The sequence below is a fragment of the Malus domestica genome, chromosome 05 (assembly GCF_042453785.1).
Source record: "Malus domestica chromosome 05, GDT2T_hap1".
Classification (NCBI taxonomy): Eukaryota; Viridiplantae; Streptophyta; class Magnoliopsida; order Rosales; family Rosaceae; genus Malus; species Malus domestica.
The window spans coordinates 15,022,794-15,043,048 of NC_091665.1; the positions used below are offsets into that span (position 1 = coordinate 15,022,794).

Below are 20,255 nucleotides of genomic sequence, written 5' to 3' on the forward strand. Positions count from 1 at the left end.
CTGTGAGACTAAAATAACTTAAGAATTCAAATAGTTTTCACTGTATTGCACACCCTCAACAACACAGGGTGCTATGTATTTATAACCAACTTCAGAATACATCATGATTTTGAAATCCCTATTTACAAGCAGCAATTGAAAAATTCAAAACTGTAAACACAACCTGATTACACGGTACAACCAAATTGATTCCAAACATACCTTTGAAAAACTAATAAATAAAACAGAAGCTTATCAGATTAGACATGCAGTCCAAACTACATTTAGGTTTGGATCTACCTTCACAAATGGAGCTCACGTTAAACCTGCAGACAAAAGTAACTTAGTCATTTAATTTCCGATGGGTGAGCATTCCACCAATACCTCAACCATGGCATCTAAAAATTGCAGAATATACTTTGAAAATTTTACTAGATAACTAAAATGCATTGCACTTATAATCGTCATACAGACACTATCGACATTCTAATTCCAAATCTTCATTCATTCACATTTTCTAAGTAGCCAAACACAAATTACAGACTAATACGGAAGAAACAGTGAATTGGAAAATTGAGCTATCTATGAATTTGCTTACGCATTTGTTATCAAGAGTCTTGGAATATATACACTATATGCCTAGTTTTTTTTGTTAGTGGATGCAACAACCACATCTTGCTCTCTTCTGCAATTCAAACATAACTTAACCATGTTAAGCCGGGCATGCCCAAAGTTCATTAGAGTCCGCTCTTGCACCACTGGTTGTTACCTAGAATCACTGCGAGGACAGAGTGCATCTATTTCATCTATAAAGATAACATATGGCTTGCCTGACAATGTATACAAGGAAGCCTCTGACTTTCTCCGGCATGTGCTTTGTGGACAGAATGTGGACTATTGAAAAATAAACAAAATTAAAACCATGACAACATAATATCGTAATCATAGCTTATGAGTCAAGAACAACACTGCCATCATTTCATTTGTACCCATAAGATACGATCAAAGTAAAGATTAAGGAATATTAGGGTACCTAATGACAATTAAATGTGCTACCACATTCCCTAACCACTGCTCGTACCAAGCTTCTCCAGCATGAAGAAAAACAAAAACACAAAATTTCATAAAAACCCAATAAGCAAACAAAATTAGTAAAACCCAATTAGCAACCAATGTTAATTACAACTATAACAATATGATCGAGCAAATTCAAAAAGTAAAAACCTAGGAAAATTGATGATTCAATCAATATTTACCTTTTCGGTGCCGGGAGGGGTTTAAGGTGTTTACTTTGAGACCTAGCTTTTGGGCTTGACGGAAATAAAGGAGAGGGTAGATGATGAGTTCTCTGAGAGTTTGGCGAGCTTCGTCCCCCTCCGTCGTAGCAGTGTACAGGACCCCTCCATTGCGATTCTCCTCTGTTCGAGCCTCCTTTCACCTCCCGCTGAAATAAAGGTGTTTACTTTTATACCACTAGCGTTGTGGATTATACCACTAGCATCGTATCCACATTGACGATATATGAAAAAGTGGTGAGCAAAAATGCTCCCGAACTATCAAAACTGAATTGACATGGATAAATCGATGTGGTAAACCAGATGGAACTAAAATGCAACTGACCCATCAGTTTCTTTTCCAAGACTAACTCATGTGATTAATCTGCTGAAAAGAGTAAATATATACACAGTTGTGATAGACTACAGATAAATCTATATCCAAAAGAACATGATTGTCAACGCTCACATTGCTGGCCTGTGAAACAGTAGATCCTCGATGATTCAAAATGCTGCCAAATGAAGAACATACAATGCTCAGGCAGCCATTCTATTTACCTAATTTTTGCGTTGAGCTTGTCAAAACAGCGTTATTGTCGCGGTGACTCTAAGCTCTAAATCAGCTATTCTTCTCATGTGTACACATTCACAAGTCTGTATATAGAAATTCCTCATTGGACAGCAGCTTTTTCTTAGCGTGTTTAAGTAGCATCCGCAGATCAGCGAGCTCTTTCTCAGCTTCGGTCAATTGCATTGTAAGTGTTGCCAGTTGGCAATGTAGCTTGATGGTGTGCTCCTTCACAACCTTCTTCTGTGCTTCCAACAAGCAAGTATTCTCAGTTTCAGAACTTGAACTTAGATCAGATTCCATAACAGGAGCTAACCAAGATAAATCAAACCCCAAGCCTTTGGTATCCTCCCAGAGCGTTTGGAGATGCTCCCATGCCTTATGTGTCGTTTCTTTCCGCTTTGTCGAAGTGAGGAAAAACAGTAGCTCCCCTAACGTCTTATAAGAAAACTCACGCCATCTCAAGGACCTCTTTGAGTACATGGCCAAATGTGGATATGCATGCCCTCTCAAGCAATGAAGCATGATGCCTTGGAACCATTGCCAAGCCTCGAAAATCAACTAAGTCATTATCGGATAGTTCGGATTTGATGTCGATAAGGTTAGGTTGTTCAGTTGGAGGGGCCACAGAAGTCAGATGCCATCTGCCATTCACATCCCCTTTGAGGGCTTCTTGTGCTATAATTGAGTCTGAGGTGGTGATGGTAGCCTCGGCCCTCTCTTTTGCCACCTGCGTGGAAGAAGTTAATGTAGATCTCCAAAAGGCTAAGACAAGAACGAAAGACATTACATCAAATAAAAAGGCTCCTACATACTGCAGCAACTTTGGCCAAGGCCTCCAGTCCATCCTCTGTACTCCTGGCCCTTTTCACTATCTTTCTCTTGTCCATACGGGGAAATCCTTCAGTTATTTCTTCACACATGTCGTCCAGCCTTGGCCTTGTTGTGGAGGATTCGCAATTGTGACTTTATGAGCAAAATACATATTGGAATTCAGAGATCACCAAACATGTTTTCAGAAATATGCTAACTCTAGAAAATCAGATTATTAATTTAAACAGGTATGTACAAAGCTCATCATCTCTTAAAAGAATGGTGAACAAACGAAACCACTTCAAGCATAAAGTGATATCCAAAGCTTTTCAATCCGGCATTGAATACTTACAGGTCTACAGATGACAAAACTCATGAGATAGGAATTATGACCTAAATACAGTTGCTACAACGAAAATGTCTCTACACTTAATATCTGAAACTGTGGACTACATAGGCCAACTCAATTGCCATCCAACCAAGCTCTACGCCCACTTACCCACTGAAATAAGCCCAGCTCACTTTACGTTAGAGTTGATTAAGATGACAAACTAAATTCTTAAATGCTAAACCCTACACTCTAAAACATAACTGTTTTACCACGATACCAACATACAAATTACAAGTAGATGATCATGATCCTATTTGCACATGACCAGTTGTTCTTTTGTTTCCACTTTGTTGGAGGAGGTGTATGGTTCAACCCATACGGGCGGGATGACAATGTATAAAGCTATTTTGTTAATATCCTATCATTTGTCAAAGAACAATAAGCTAGATGATCCTACTTCTGTTATCCACCAATGTGGACAGGATATTGTAGTATACAATTCATGCATTTGACAAAGCAAAATAAAATTTAGAAACAAACCTCTGAGAATACGAGCAGGGATTCAATGTCATCAAAGCTGGGAATTGGAATGCTCCCAAATATGGGGTCTCTGGCTCTTGATGGAATCCAAAAGGGGAAAGACAGGGCTTTTCTAGCTTTCTTTTTTTGAGTATTTGAATTAGTTGGAGGATTCACAAAGTCACTGTTATCAGTTTTTTCTTGGGAACTTTAACGAAAAGCTCCTGGTACTGTTCATTTTAACGAAAACCCATATTTTTACACTAAAAAGTCAATCATGGTACTATTTACTTTTCCCTTTATTGTGTCCTTATCGTTAAAACTCAAAGTTTTCAAGCTCTTTTCATTAGTTTTCCTTTTTTTCTTGAATGAGGTTTGAATCTTCCTCCTCTATTGCATTGTCCATCTATGCAGAAATAGATAAACAATCAACTATTAAATTTCGTAATTGAATAATAAGAAAAGTTGCAGAATCATTTTGGGTTTTGTACCTTGATTTGAATATTTTTTATCTTTTGTAAGTGTTTATGGAGCATGTGGAGGTCCCATCTCACTGCAGTGGGTTCACTTTTCTCCCTTCCTTCAATCGGTTTGATCATATTTCCTCGATTGCACAACCAATACTATAAAAATTGGGGTAATGGATTAGTCATGGAAATATCTGATAAATGCAGAAACACGTAAAAAAGTCTCATGTGAAAACAATTAAACAAGGCCTTTCATCATTTAAACATGTGCCTAAACTATGAGTATCGGCTTCAATACAAAGGTGCTATTAATAGAGAACGATACCAAGATGCACATGTAAAAACAATCCAATGATAAACACCATGAAGTAGGAAATAAGTATTGCTCCAATAGTTCAAAGGATTATCTTATGTAAAAAGAGTTAACTGATAATCTTATGTAATATTGAGTTTGAGTTTTGTTTTCCTTTTCTCACCAGCAGAGTCATGACGCATCCACTTATTGCAGATTGTTTCCCCGTCTCCTCAGTTTTGACTTGATCTTTGTGGATTCCATTTTGAAGGTATTCTTTTATCTCTCTTGCCCAATTATATGTCTCTATCTGTTCTACACTCTCACAAGCTTGGACGTAACTCCATGGCAGGTAGTTTCCAGAATTTGCAAGCAATAAAGTGATAAGTAAGTACAACACTATTAAACATGCTGCATCATCTTGCCCTCTCTCTGAATCATCTTCAAATGCAAGTTCAATTGCATTAGAGAGATCCCTCTTGTCGGGTCTTGCCGTTGCACTGAAGAACTTGTCTGTTAATCGAGAAACACCTGGTTTTCCCTTTCTTGAATTTGTTGTTTTTGGTGCTTCTGTTCCTTTGTTCGGTATCCCATAAATCCGCACCACATCTTCAGTCGTGATATGACTATATCCATTTTGAAACTTGAACTTTTTCTTTGTTGTGTCATAACAATTGCAAACTTCTTTGACATCCAAATTTGACTTTCTTACCGTCATTTTCCCTTCTTGATACGCCTTTATCAGTGCTCCACATGGTGTGCTATAAAGCTTCTTCAAGACAAGTGGCTTTTGTTCAAAGTTGTTCTTCAACTCAGCCTTTTTCTCACCAAATCCAACCATAGCGCACTTGAACTGGGCATATTCACTGTTTTTAGTCATTGGCACTTTTCTTCTGTCTTCCTTTTGTGTCACATCAATTGATTCCTTCTGATCTAGCTTCTTTGTTTATGTACTATGTCTTTGATCCTTGGCTAGGTTCTTCCATCATTTGATACAAATATAGTAAATAAATGGAGGTATTTTGAAGAAATAATTGTGCATAAACAATGAAGAAACAGTACAGAACAATTTGGAGTTCAAATTGAAGCTCAAATGCAGATAGAGCAACCGAAAAAACAGATAATAAGACTATTCAAATAAAGAAATCTAAAAACAGTAGAACAAAAACACTTACCAACTCAAATAATCCCAACCGTAATTTTGTAACTACATAAGCCAACTCTAAGGCCATCTATCTATCGACCCTCTACACCCACTCGACATTATAGTTGAAGCGCACAAACAAAATATTTTGTTCCTAATGAGCAAAGCAACAGACTTTTTTTATTATCCCAATTTCGAGGGACACTCGAATCAAACTTTCATTTTTGTACTCTACTCGTTCCTTGAAGATCCAATTAATTAACAGTGATGGGAGAATGTTTGGTCTGGAACGTTATAGCATGTGGTCCAATATCCAAGTGGATAAGGTGTTGGGTTTCCACCCATGCGTTCTGAGTTAGAAACTCCACCCTTCCCCGAATTATTGTTATAATTTAGAATTCTCCCCCTCCCCCTCCAAGCTAAATTCTTAAACGCTAAAACCTACACTCTAAAACATGATCAGTTTAGGACAATACCAACATACAAAGTACATGTAGATGATCATAATCCTATTAATCCATGCGGGGAGGACAATGTAGTTTCCAATTCATGCATTTTCCAAAGCCAAAAATGTACAACTAAATTTTTAAGAAAGATATAAAAGATGAATTTGTACAGAAAACAAACCTCTGAGAAAACACGAGTTGGGAATTGGGATGCTCCCAGAGATGGGCTCTGCAGCTCTTGGAATCAGATAGGGGAAACTTGCTCTTTAAATGTCAAGACTCTCTCTCTCTCTCTCTCCATCTCTCTCCTCTGAGTCAAACTAATTGAAATCGAGTCTGGGTTTTGGACATGATTGAAATGTGACCCTGTCAATCTCGCATTTTTGGGCTGATTGCAAGTACAAAGAAAGTGCTCGAAATCATTAACAACGTCGCCCAAAAAGAAAGAAACATAATACTTGTTCATGTACTTGCAATTAATTGAGGAGTCTGATATCCACATATTTTTTTTGAGTAAAGTACAAAAAATTATCTTAATTATTGGTATCATGATACTTTAATACCTTATTTTTTAAAATTGACAATGTCATACCGCATCTTACGAATTTGTGACAATGTCATACCTCCGTCAGTTTTTCTGTTAATTTCTCTGTTAAATGCTGACATAGCCCGACACATGTCCCACTCACTATTCAAATTGGATTAAAAAATAATAAAATATATTTTTAATAATAATAATAATAATAATAAAAAAAAAAAATATATATATATATATATATATATATATATATATATATTAAATCTCTCTCTCTCCCCCCTTTGTCGCCACTCTCTCTTCTCTGCAACCCAAAACCCCTTCCCACCGTCCTCCACCGCCCTCTCTCTCCTCTCTCTCCCCCCTTTCTCACCTCTCTCACTTCTTTGCATCCTAGAAGACCCAAACCCAGAAGGAACAAAACCCACCTTCCCATTGCAGCAATTGTTGTCGCAATTCGAAAACCCCAAAATGAAGAATCCAATATTGCTCGACAACTCCGCCTCCCTCATCCCGCCACCCTCGATCTGGAGATCGCAACGATGCCGTTCCACGGCATCATCTTCCTTGACTACTCCGCCTCCCTCACTCTGCCAACCCAGTTCGTCCCCCCCAACCAAACGCGCACTCATCTCTCCTCCCCCATCTTCATCTTCTTCCCCTTTTCCCTCTACCTGCAACCCAGAAACAAAAATAATAAAAAAATAAAAAATTCGAACCCAGTTTCAGCCCAAGAAGAAGAAGAAGAACCCTCTCTGTCTCCTCCCCATCTTCATCTTCGTCCCCTTTTCCCTTTACCTGCAACCCAGAAACAAAAAAAAAAAAACAAAAAACAAAAAGAAAAGAAAAATCATACCCAGTTTCGACCCAAGAAGAAGAAGAAGAAGAAGAAGAAGAAGAAGAAGAAGAAGAAGAAGAAGAGAAGAAGAACGAAAAAAAAAAGTGACAAATCCAGTTTCGGCCCAGGAGAAGAAGAAGAAGATGAAGAAGAAGAAGGAAAGAGAAGAACAAAAAAAAAAATGAAATTGGTGCCGGAGAAGGAAAGGGGATGCCGCATCCATAGGAAATTCTTTTTTTGTTTTTTTTATTCTTAATTTTTAATATTTAATTATTAAAAATATATTTAATTATTTTTTAATCCAGCTGGATTAGTGAGTGGGACACGCGTCAGGCCACGTCAGCATTTAACAGAGAAATTAACAGAAAAATTGACGAATGTATGACATTGTCACAAATTTGTAAGATACGGTATGCCATTGTCAATTTTAAAAGATGAGGTATGAAAGTGTCGTGACACCAATAGTTGAGGTAGTTTTTTGTACTTTACCCTTTTTTTTTTTTTACTTCTCACACATTATTTTAATTTTCAGTCGACGGATCGAATGAATAAATGATGATTAAAGAACATAGATTAATTAGGAATGTGTGAGAAGTATATAGGGCCTTAACTTATCATTACAATAAGAATATCATAATTAAAATTTCTCATTCGCTTTATCATTGTCTAAAATTATATATACAAATAATCATTCAATTTGAAGATCGCTTATCCATTCATGTGTGTCAAACCAATCAATAGTTTTCGTAGTAAGTAGCTTCATCATGATGAACCGTTCATTTTTTTATGCATAAGAATAGCTAAAAAATCTCCATATAATGAACTTTTGCATATGATCTTTAGATAATGATATTTTACACAAAATCCGGTCAAATTTTATACACGGAAAAAAATACTACTAACCAAATTGATAAACCCCAAGTCGAACTGAGCAAATGATTTATTTATTTATTTCTTTTTGGGTATTGGTCAAGTAACAAATGGTTTATAAATTGAGGATGGATGTATATTTTGTTTTCTTTTAATTAATAACCATTCATGAAATTCAAACTCATAGCATTCTCCAATAGAATGAAGATCGAGTGTCGTTAAACCAAATTACCAACTCTCTTATTTGTAACATTTACTGCACATACTTACTCAATGTATGAAATCAGATCGACAAGAGGGTAATTGTTCTGATTCTCTTTCCTTACTTCTCCTATTTTTAAGTTTTCAGATTCATTCATTTTCTCATTTCTTTTAATTTAACAACCATTCACAAAATTCAAACTCATGACATTCTGCAATAGAATGCAGATCGAGTGTCGCTAGACCAAATTACCAACTCTCTCATTTGTAATATTTAATGTGCATCCTTACTCAATGTATAAAATCAAATCTACGAGTGGGTAGTTGTTCTAATTTCTTTTCGTTCTTCTATTTTTAAGCTTTCCGATTTCTCATTTTTGTTAAGTAAACATGCCTATATATGCAAATCAAAGAAGATGATATCCCAATAGAACACAATAACGTGAGTCAGTGAGTGGAGATATTGTAGGAGTCATTTACTAGGAAGGATATATATTGTGTTTATTGTTTTCCTTGTACGACAAGGATTGTATGTGTATAAATTGTGAAGTGTTAGCGAATATCATTTTTCTAAAGGGAGTTAATAGTTATGGCAGTTTTAGTACATGAAGGTCGAGCTGCGCGCAAATACAAAGTTTTCTACAAATGTGTATCAACGTTGCATATGACACACCCCAACCTGAAAAATTCACTTGGACTCCAAAAAAAGTTGTGCTGGCCGACACCAAGAGGGTGACGAAGCCATAAAGTATAGTGATGTGGGGAAAATGTGAATAAATTTAAATCTAAAAGTGTCTAAATACGAGAGTGCACTGTGAGCGAAAATGAACCCATTTCACACATGATGTCAGAGCATAAGTAAAGTACAGTAGAGTGGATTGAGAATCATACCATTGAAGGTAATCTCCAATACCAAAATTTGCCCCGAATCCTTGTCGATAAGAAAGCTCAGCTAAAAAACCTGGAGGGTGGAAACAAAGTAAGGGTGAGTGGCCTTGGAAATAAAATTTTAATAAAAACCTTCTAAGTCGTTATAACCCCTCGTTGTAACACCTATACAGTTTAAAAAAAAATCATACCACGTATCAATGTAAAATCAAAAGTATATCAACAGTAAATCCATAAAAATACCACGACACAGCATCTCATGAGCGATATAAATAATCATGTGCTCAATAAATCAATGCTAGCACATAAGTCAGAGTCACCTATAGTGACCTGTATGAGTCATCCATCTCATCAATCAATGCTAGCATATAAGTCGGAGTCACCTATAGTGACCTGTACGACTCATAGGCAACCTGTACAACAGTGTTAGAGTTGCCTATATAGCTCATCTACCAATTCCTGCACACGAGTCAGAACCACATAATGTGGTTTGTACGACAGGCTAGGTGTAAATAAATTCGCTCAAGTGCTATGATCACGTGAAGGCTAGGCCCTATCCTCGGGCGGAGCATTAACACCGAGGTGTAGGATAATGAGCATTAAATACATAAAAACATAACCATGCACATTGAAATCACTGTTATCAACATGTACCCACCTGAAGCTTACCAGGGCATCTACAGCGTCATTTGGCATAACCATTTTAACGTCCTAACATTCTTAATCAAAACTAAACCCAGTGATAGACCATAATAAAATCATGGTTAATCTCTACGCTGTTAACCATCATAACTTCTTTCCTTAAAGAAACCAAGTACCATGTTAAATTTGGATTGTTTTATGGCTGCATCTAACAGTCTTGTTAGACTGCCTACGTACCCTCAAACGAGATCAAGCCATTCATAGTTCAACTTAGTACTTCAAAGCATTCACAGTAATTATATGCTGATAATATGCATATAAATATACCATAATGCAATCTAAAACTCAACCATACCATAGTATTTTAACATATATATATATATATATATATATATATATATATATATATATATATAACATGGCATAAAATGCATAGAACAATTTAAAAGCATTTGGAATTATTAGTCATATCTATATACGATAAAAGGAAAAAACCCACTCACCTGAGGTTCGCACTACGACTCCCTAGCACGAAAATTGAGACATCATGAACCATCGTCGCCTATAACAATTATCAAATCACATCTCAGAGTTCTCATCGATAAAACACGTAAGTTACATAAAACATATCCCCAATGATGTTCTAGAATGATTTGGGACCAACTGACCAAAAGTCAATCGTCGGTCAAAGATCGACGGTAGGGTCCACAACCCTACGTAACTCAATCCAGAAGATTCACATTTCAGATTTCTGATCTGTAATTTCCAAAGATCCACATTGTGCTTCTAAAACATCATACTAAAGTTTCATTACGATCCAACGGTTGGATCTCCTCCAATTGCCAATTCAAGTGATGGTCAACGTTTTATTTTACGAACATACAATTCCAATTTGGGAACATCCGTATGTCAGATTCCCAATCCGTAAGTTTCTAATATCCTCAAATATTACATAATATAATGTATTAAAATTTAATGACGATCCAACGGTTGGATCGTCGATTGCTGTAATAATCAAGTGGTGGACCATAATGGGACTAAGTTGAAACGACGGAATTTCATCAATCGGGCTTCATAAATGGAACCAAGGTATTCAAATTTAGCCTAGGAAGGTCAGGGGACCCCTCGGCCCACGCGCCATCCTAGGTGGTGGTTGGTCACCCCGACTTGCCGGAAAATTCAACTATTTCTAAAAATTACCAAAATTCACAAAAATGAAGATATCAAAGAGAAGAATAACTTTCATACCTGCCATGAAGTCCAAAAGTGGACGAAAGATAGTCAATTTTGCCAACAAAGCCAGCAAGTGCCTAAAGCTTCCCGGCGTCAATTCGTCGTCTACAGTGGTCCAATAGGGTCAAGGTTGGTTGAGATTTTCTCCTGGGATGATGGGCTACAAAGCCCAAGTGGTGGCATTGGCCATTGCTTTGCCAATTCGCCGGAGCACCGAGAGAACTGTCGACTTTCGTGGTCTCAAACCGCCTCATATAGTGGTTAATCAAGGTGGTTCTTGGTTGGGTTTTGTAGAGGGAAATGAGAGCTTCAAGATGGTGGTGGTGGCGTCGAAAAACTCCACCGGAGTTGGCCGGAATCAGCCTTGGAAAATGGGAAGTCGCAGAGGTGTGGGCCACGGGGAAGCTGTGAGCTTTTTTTTTATTTTTTTTATTTTTAAAATTCTTTTTCTAATTGGCTGAAGGCTTTCCTTACCTTTATGTGATTGGTCCTTTGTGCCTAAAACTTGATTGGGCTACTTCCTTGAAGGAGTTAAATTAATTTACAACTGAAATATAAATAACCAAATTCAAAAGTCTGTAACTATACCGTTATCATCCGGACTCGCAAACGACTTTCACCTATGCGTTCGCACCAAGTACTACAAGGATACGCTAAAAGAATAAGTCATACTTTTAAAATGAAAGTCAAAGTCCTTGCCTCTAGGGCATTTTTGTAAATTCACCTCTAGACGATGGTAAACGAAAGTCAAAGTCCTTGCCTCTAGGGCATTTTTGTAAATTCACACTTTTAAAATTAATAAAAACGTAAAATTAAGAATGAGTTGTCACATCATATTAAAGGAGAGTTAATTCCTATTTATTAGGATTTTTAACCAGTTGAAAGAAGCCAAAAAACCTGAAAGCAAATAAATAAGGATTTTCGATATAACGGGACATAATGAGACTTCAAAGATCCCTATGAGAGAAGAAAAGAAGGCCATTCAAGCCTTGGGCTATTACAAAATGAAAAGGGAAGCAATATCAGGAAGTGGAAGCAATCCCTTATCAGGAAGTAAAGCAAGGCAGCGGGAGAATAAATAGAAAAAGAAGAAAAGCAAAGGCAGTAGCAGCCATAAGAATAGAGAACGAGGCAGCCACAGTAGAAACGGAAAAAGAGGAAGGATCAAAGCATCGTTTCGCAATTCGTCATTTCTGCTGCCTATTTACAGTATACTAAATTCCAAAGTTGAGACTTGGTTGAAGTCCTAATCATGTTTCCTTGAGTATTTTCGATTCACTTTTGTTACAAGAACAAGACAATTTGTTGATGTTTTAATGGTTAATTCCTATTTAGTTCTAATCTTATTGAGTTATTTTATACTTGATCACCATAGAAGAGCTTTGTAATTGAGTTCATTGCATAGGTAAATTTGGATGACCGAGTCTTGTACCTATGCCGAGTAAGCCTAACAATTTCTGATACGACTTGTTAACCTAACACGACACGACACGAAATTAATAGATTTTCGGGTCAACATGATAATGAATCGGTTCGTTATCAGGTAATTCGATAAACACCTGTTAAGATAACGAGTCGGTCTAGGTATACAAATGAGTAACCTGTTACACGATATAAAAATATTAATTAAATAATTTTATAACACTAAAAAGAAATACTATAATTAAACAGTAGGATTTAATACCGAACTGAATTGAAAGTTAAAATATAAATATGTGTGTGTATCAAAAAGAAAAAATCAGAAAATTGATGACCCTTCGATTGGCTGAGATTTAATCTCGACTGTCCAATGTTTGTCTCAGCCCTAAATCAGACTCTCTCATTCTCGATGGCTCGAATCAAAACAGCCACGCTCTCTCTCTCTCTTACACACACACACACACAAAAGTCTCGAATCTCAGTCTCAAACCTCAACTCTGGCCATCAATAAGTCCACGACCACCTTCTCCAGTCTCCCTCCACCACATCACTGTCACCATATATGACCTAGTAACCTACCACCAGTCGATATGCTAATTTTGTCTCTGATTCCCTCTCTGGATCGAGCGAATCTCGAGCCCTAATCAAGGTAATTGTTGATTCTTTCGAATTGCTTTCAAAATATAGGGTTGTGCTTCAAATTAGTTTTCAAATTAAGATTGGTTTCGTTTCTTCAATTTGGGGTTTTTTTGTTATGAATAAGTTTTTGAAGTAATATTTTTATGGCAATGTGGTATGAACAAATTTAGAAAGAAAAAATATATTTTTCTTAACGGGTCGGGTCATTTTACCTATTGAGTAAAATGACCTGACCTGTTAAGAACCCGTTAAGATAATGGCTGTGATATGACACGACCCGTTAAGATAATAGGTATTACACGAAAATGATATGAACACAACAAACACGACTTGTTTGCCAGACCTAATGCCGAGTAACAAGAGAACTAGTTACGGTTCTTGGAATTAATTATCATGAATAACTGGAATAGATACCATGTTCTAGGATTCACGTGTTTGTTGATTTCCATTGGATTATGTTTTCTCGGAGTGCAACTTAGTAGATGAAAAGAGTTAGAGTAGGCACCTATGTCTAATTCGTTGTTTAGGGAAATCAACAACTTAAAGAGTAGATACCATGCCTTTAGGTTGACAAACATTAAGCATCTAAAATTATTTTTTGTATCATTGTGTGAATCGATTGCTTAGGCGAAAAATATTAGAGATGGAAACCAAAGTTCTAGCCGTTTAAACATCGTTTTCAAAATCCTTATTGCCAGTTTTATTTGCCTACATTCTTTATATTGTGTTTCTATACTGTTGATGCACAAAACCGGAGGTCTTGGAACAACGTAAATCCGACTGTGAATCTGCAAGTAATGTAAATAACACAAGATGCATCTGGTTCACCCCAAGGTTTGGGCTACGTCCACATTGATTATGTATTTATCTGTGAGGGAGAGAGAGTTTGTGAGGTGAGAGTGAAACCTCTGAGGTGAGGAGGCTTCTTCTGAATATGAGAGACCTCAGGCCTAGGAATTGGCCCTCCCTATTGTGAGGGTGAGGAATCCTTTTATAGAATAAAAGCTTCTCACTTATTACATATTTGCCCCTTCCTTTATCATATAATTACATTTAAGTCCCCCGAGTATTTCTACGAGATCTAAATACGAGGCCCTAAATATAGTATAAACAGTAGTCCCCCAAGTCTTCAGTCAAGAGAGTCTTTTGGCTGGAGACTTGAAATTCAGTCCATGTGTGGGCCGAAATAACTAGATGTTGTTTTGAACTGATGCCCGATATGAGGCGGTGCTCAAAGTGAAATGATGCTCATCTAGAAGTTGCACATGTTGCGAGGCTGCTTGGCTTATGGCTTATGTTGTCTTGGTTGGCTCGACTTGTGGCGTTGATGGTGAGGGAGTCCCTTTTATAGAATAAGGGCTCGCTCCTAAATACATGAATAATGGGTGCTCTCTAATGAAAGTGAGGGAGTCCTTTTTATAGAATAAGGGCTCGCTCTTCAGTATATAGATAATGGGCTAGGTCCCCCAAATATTTTTCATGAAGCCCAGTTGAGGCCCAATATATGGTACATAATGTAGTCCCCCAAGTCTTCGGTCAATAGAGTTTGTTGGCTGGAGACTTCAAATTGAATCTATGTATGGGCCGAAGTGGCGGTTGTTCGGAGGTGGTATTTGTATACCTTGCACTGAAGCTTTGTAGGTAAAGCTTTGCAAGTGAAGCTTTGAAGCTGGAGCTCTGTAAATGAAGCTTTTAAAGCTACAGCTCTGTAAATGAAACTTTTGAAGCTAGAGCTTTTGTAAATGAAGCTTTTGAAGCTAGAGCTCTGTAAATGAAGATTTTGAAGCTAAAGCTTTTGTAAATGAAGCTTTTGAAGCTGGAGCTCTGTAAATGAAGTTTTTGAAGCTAGAGTTTTTGTAAATGAAGCTTTTGAAGCTAGAGCTCTGTAAATGAAGCTTTTGAAGCTAGAGCTCTGTAGATGAAGCTTTTGAAGCTAGAGCTCTGTAAATGAAGCTTTTGAAGCTAAAGCTCTGTAAATGAAGCTTTTGAAGCTGATTAACATGAGTGATGCTTATGAATGTTTATGTTGATTGACATGAGTGATGCTCATGGATGTTGTCATGAGTGATGCTTATGAATGTTGACATGAGTGATGCTCATGAATGTTTATGTATGATTGATATGAGTGATGCTCATGAATGTTTATGTATAATTGACATGAGTAATGCTTATGTATAATTTAGGAGTACTAGACGTACTTTTGATCACCTGGTTGGTGGTAATAGCGGCAGGTTGCCGAATAATTTTGGAGTACTGGGCGTACTTTTGATCACCTGGTTGGTGGTAATAGCGGCGGGTTACCGAATAATTGTGGAGTACTGGGCATACTTTTGATCACCTGGTTGGTGGTAATAGCGGCGGGTTGCCGAATAATTGTGGAGTACTGGACGTACTTTTGATCACCTGGTTGGTGGTAATAGCGGTGGGTTGCTGAATAATTGTGGTGTACTGGGCGTACTTTTGATGACCTGGTTTGTGCTATTTTGGGCTTATGGGCCTTCGCCCTCCACAACATGGCAGCCCATTTATTTTAGACTATGCCATTTTTTTTTATTTGATTACCCTCTGATGGGGTTTATACAGATGTCTTCGAAAGATAAGAAAAATAAATTACATGTTTTCAGCATGTTGATGGGCATCTTCTGGTCCAACAGAAAGTGGAGACGGGGAAACCTTGATGGGCATCTTCTTATCTTTAATCATGTTATCCCATGGGATAGTGGACTAGTGGAATAATGGAGCATCTTCTTTTCGGCTTTTCCTTTTCTGCTTTTTGCTTTTCTTTCTGATATTCTTTCTGTTTCTTGACCCTCACTTTCTGTCTCTAGGCTGTCATGCATATGCACCCTGTGCTAAAATAGGTATTGGAAAAGAACACCCCGTGTGCTAAAGTAGGTATTGGAAAAGAACACCGATTATTACAGCGTCAAACATAAGGGCTCCTCACTGTCATGCATGAGATGCGATGTAGGTTCAAACAGAAGCCACCTTGGCCGTGGTTAGCCATTACAACTTCTATTGGGATCATTGTGATTGCATTGCTTGTTGGCTACATTTTCCTGCAACTTATAATAGCTCTACTCAGTCCGGTCACCAACTGTGTATGAAAGGGGATCGTCATTGCAAAATGCAAACTTAGCTGATGACAAATATAAAACTCCCATTACTGGGCCAGCAGATGTGGATAGGTAGCAAGCAAATGTCTTTAGAAGTTGCTCATCTAGGACAGTCTCAAAATTGTGTCGAAAGATCTTCTCATGACCACCTTCTGTAATTACTCTTATGCTCTAAGCAATTATTGTCACAGCGGCATCAGCAAAACTAGGTCCCATTTTCAAGTGTTGCCACATGTTGCCAGCAAGATCCTCGACCTTCTTGGTGGCCTTCGCAGCCTTCTTTCCCTGTTTTCCTAGAGCATCTTTCACTGAAATCATCTATTTCTTGACGGAGGAGAAGGGAGGCGGCGTAGGAGTGGCGACAAGTCCGCCATCTCCGACCACTGATCTTCCTCCAATTTCCCAATTTCTCAAAATTGGAGGGTAGGGACGATGAGGTGTTGTTGAGGATTTCGTCAGTCGTGCGGTGGGGGACGGAGCTAAGGTCGTTATCGTCGTCGTCTTCGTTGGAGAGGGAGATGTGCGAATTGAGGAACGAGTCAAGGTCAAGTTCCAAGGCGAGTTACGGTTCGAAGTGAGTGAGCTTCTTGGTCATGCTGGTGCAGCCCAAGCCGCTGTCGTCGATCCGACCCGAGAGGACTGGAGGTCGTCGATCCGACCTGAGAGGATCTTGGTTGACTTGGTGATTCCCTTAACTTGGAACCCGTCGCGTATGGGCTCCCACTCGAACTTCCAGTCAGTGAGCTTGTCCAACTCCGCCTGGATGACTTTATTGTCTGTCATGCTAAGAAGGAAAGGGAGGTCGGTGGCGGTGAGGTAGAGCCCTACCGAAACTCGGCGTCCTCGCAAAGAGCTCCGACTGTGGAGACGCCATCATGTTGTCGGATCACCAGTTCAGTAACACAAAGCTAAATCCTAGATAATTTACCAATTTTTGATCTCACTCTCCTTGCTTTTTCTTCTCACCTCAATCTCTTTTTGCTTCCGGATCTGTAGAGAGAGAGGAAATAGAGATGGGACTGGTTTCTTGGGTTTTTCTGGGAAAGCTTTGGGTTGTTGGATTTTCTTTTTTGCAGATTTTGCAGATCCACGGCGGAGGTTAAAAAATGAAAGAGAACCGACATAGTTTTTTGGGTCGATTCCCACAGACGGCGCCAAATGTTGATGCACAAAATCGAAGGTCTTGGAACAACGTAAATCCGACCGTGAATCTGCAAGTAATGTAAATAACACAAGATGTATCGTGGTTCACCCCAAGGTTTGGGCTACGTCCACACTGATTATGTATTTATCTGTGAGGGAGAGAGAGTTTGTGAGGTGAGAGCGAAGCCTCTGAGGTGAGGAGGCTTCCTCTGAATATGAGAGACCTCAGGCCTAGGAATTGGCCCTCCCTATTGTGAGGGTGAGGAATCCTTTTATAGAATAAAGGCTTCTCACTTATTACATATTTTCCCCTTCCTTTATCACATAATTACAATTAAGTCCCCCGAGTATTTGTATGAGATCTAAATACGAGGCCCTAAATATGGTATAAACATATACATTTAGATTCAAGTCATCTCAAACTATGCCGAGGAGACAGAAGATCGTTAAAGCGGGTGGCTGTATTGTCATTTTCTAGTGTAAACCTCTTTAATTGTGATCAATGGAGATGAATTGAGTCGTCCAGCCACACTCGATTCAGATGATATTTTTCGGTCAAACGTTTTTCGATACAAAGAAAGAAGATGGCGCTCCAAATGCACAACTTGTTCCTCTAACACTGCAATTTCCTTAATAAGGCCTATGGCAGACTGAGTCAACGAAAAGGAAAATCAACTGATTATCTAAAAAATAGCACTAATTCTAAGGAATCATGACTGAAAAAAAAATCATTTATTTGCCTAATTTTCTAAAGAGTAATTATCATATTAGTATCTAAATTAACAATTTAGAACTTGTTCTTTCATCGTGATTGGTTTTACATCTCCAAATTCTTTAGGAAAAATATAAATTATATGACTGTTCGGGCAGGAATATCACTGGTAGGCATTCCTGGCTCGAGCACACAGCTCCCTGAGGAGTTGGCACTTTGGTTGATTGTCTGTCTCCTGCTCGTTACAATGCTGCAAGAGGAGAACAAAGTTACTTTCGAAAAGGTGCCTTTGCAGAGCCTTAGGTATAGGCTTGGAGGCTCACAATCAAAACTAACTTTAAGTGCTTAGCTATGCCACTGCCATCTCTGTATGGAAGATGTAAAACAAGTGTATTTAAGCGGATTACTTGCGCCCTAAGTTACTTTGACTTCTTGTTATCAAAGGATTGTCGTAGATGGGTTAAGTCTACGTTAAGTTCTTTTTTATGCCTTGCGGTCAAGAACTTTTGTTTATCTTGTATGCTTTAAAGAGTGAATATCCAGATCTGGCTGAATGGTTTTATTTCAATAGTAATGCCCAAATGATACGCTTTGAACCACTAAAAGACTGGAAATAACTTGGATATGTATCGAAGGATACATGATAATACTAGATCTAGTAAGTAAGGAACAAAACAAAAGGAGTCGGGCTAGATTTAACCTTGTCGGGCAAGGTTGAATCTTGCACAGCGTCACTTCTTTGTAAGTACAAAGGTTTGGGGAGAAAAGGGAGTGAATGTTAAGCAGGGTGAACATAAGATAATCGATACTACTATGGTTGAAACAGTAGCAAAGCTATTAAACTAGACAAAATATGGCTTTTGTGAGGGATGATCCTGAAAAGGATTGAGGTTGGGGCTGACTACAGCTTCGTATGCAAATCTGGCTTGAGCAGAGTTTATGTATTTGTTTGTTTGATTGGTTGAGTGTCTTTGTCTCTTGGCCTTCTTCCTTCTTTTATAGCCGAATTAGCCTGACTGATTGCAACTTGGCTCCTGCCTGAAAGCAACTGAGGGGTAGTGAATTATAAGTAATTTACGTACTCTGCCATTCAGAAAGTGCTTTTGGGCTGAAAGTAGGCTGATTTCCATTAAATGTCACTTCTTTCAAGCTACTAGCCTTTGTATTTAATGTGGAATCATTATTTTTCCTTGGGCTGGGCGAATGGATTTGATGCTGGGCCTTCGGGCAATGTCATGTCTTTTGGGCTTCCTTTTGGGCTTCTCTTCCTCCAGCCCAAAGTTCAAATATTAACCCAAATAGTGCCCCCTTAAATCGTTATTAAGCCTTTAAACCGAGGCGTTAATAATGATTGAAAAGTCATCATGCCCTCGCACGCTTTACTCGGAACTCACATTTTCTGATGTAGTTAATGCAAACTTGGCTCCATTCCTCTTCCCGCGAATTCCAATTGTCACCTGATCCCCTTTATAGAATCCAGCTTAATTTCGGCTTCTGGGTTTTTAAAACCGATTGATTTTTCATATTCCCAGAATTTCTTCGAGAAAAACCCTTTCAAAGCCCTTCGAATATTTCCCAGCTTGTTCTGAGATCACTTCAGTTTCCGCTGATCCTTTCTTCTTGTAATTTTCCACAATGATACCCAAAGTTTTATGAGCCTAACTCATCCTTCCATTTTTATTGAAGAGATCGCTATTAAGTCCTTCCTTCTTGATGGTTTTCATCGTCCTCGGGTAACCTTGTTTTCCAGACTTCCTTCTAGAGATAGGGGATTGTATCCCTTAGGATTGGCATGGTATTCTCTAACCTTTTTTCCTGTTGGAAACAATGTGCCTAAGGAACAATCACTACCACTAACAAATTCCATCAGGTGCTCTGCTCGCTTTAATCTTGCTGAAACCTTGCAGGCTAGTCGAGTAATCACCCATTTACCTGCTACCCCCCATAAGTCAGACTTCAGCATCACCTCCATTGGGATATGCTTCGGGCCAGCTATCAGGCTTTTATTGGCCGCACAACTCGATCGGGTTTTGGGGATGAAGGTGCAGGAAAATCACAAGAGTTTGGAACAGCATTTGGAAAGGGTTGAGCAAAAATGTAACACCCATATTCTAAGATTTGCACTAGTATACAGCCATTGAGCTAGATCTGATGTAACTTTCAATTTTTGCTCAAATGAATAAGAT

General features: G+C 38.3%; 1 protein-coding gene and 1 long non-coding RNA gene across 3 annotated transcripts; both read right to left on the reverse strand.

The window, feature by feature from the left end:
• Nucleotides 1-676: 676 nt before the first annotated feature.
• On the reverse strand, nt 677-1,420 carry LOC139196398 (uncharacterized). The gene is made up of 3 exons (XR_011581266.1): nt 1,236-1,420; nt 1,013-1,064; nt 677-873 (listed from the first exon to the last, which is right to left on the reverse strand). It is a non-coding gene; the product is annotated as an uncharacterized lncRNA (long non-coding RNA).
• Nucleotides 1,421-1,606: 186 nt separating this feature from the next.
• Nucleotides 1,607-6,305, reverse strand: LOC103444932 (uncharacterized). Of its 2 annotated transcripts, XR_011581265.1 has the most exons (6): nt 6,015-6,305; nt 4,428-5,222; nt 3,976-4,107; nt 3,506-3,890; nt 2,637-2,787; nt 1,607-2,551 (listed from the first exon to the last, which is right to left on the reverse strand). XR_011581265.1 is itself a non-coding variant. In XM_070822289.1 (4 exons), the coding sequence occupies exons 2-4, from the start codon at nt 5,121-5,123 to the stop codon at nt 2,273-2,275; spliced, it is 1,107 nt and encodes a 368-aa protein (XP_070678390.1). In that variant the 5' UTR covers nt 5,124-5,222; nt 6,015-6,305; the 3' UTR covers nt 1,607-2,272. The 2 variants fall into 2 exon arrangements, 1 of the variants encoding a protein (XP_070678390.1); XM_070822289.1 differs by lacking the exons at nt 2,637-2,787; nt 3,506-3,890.
• Between the last annotated feature and the right edge of the window lie 13,950 nt (nt 6,306-20,255).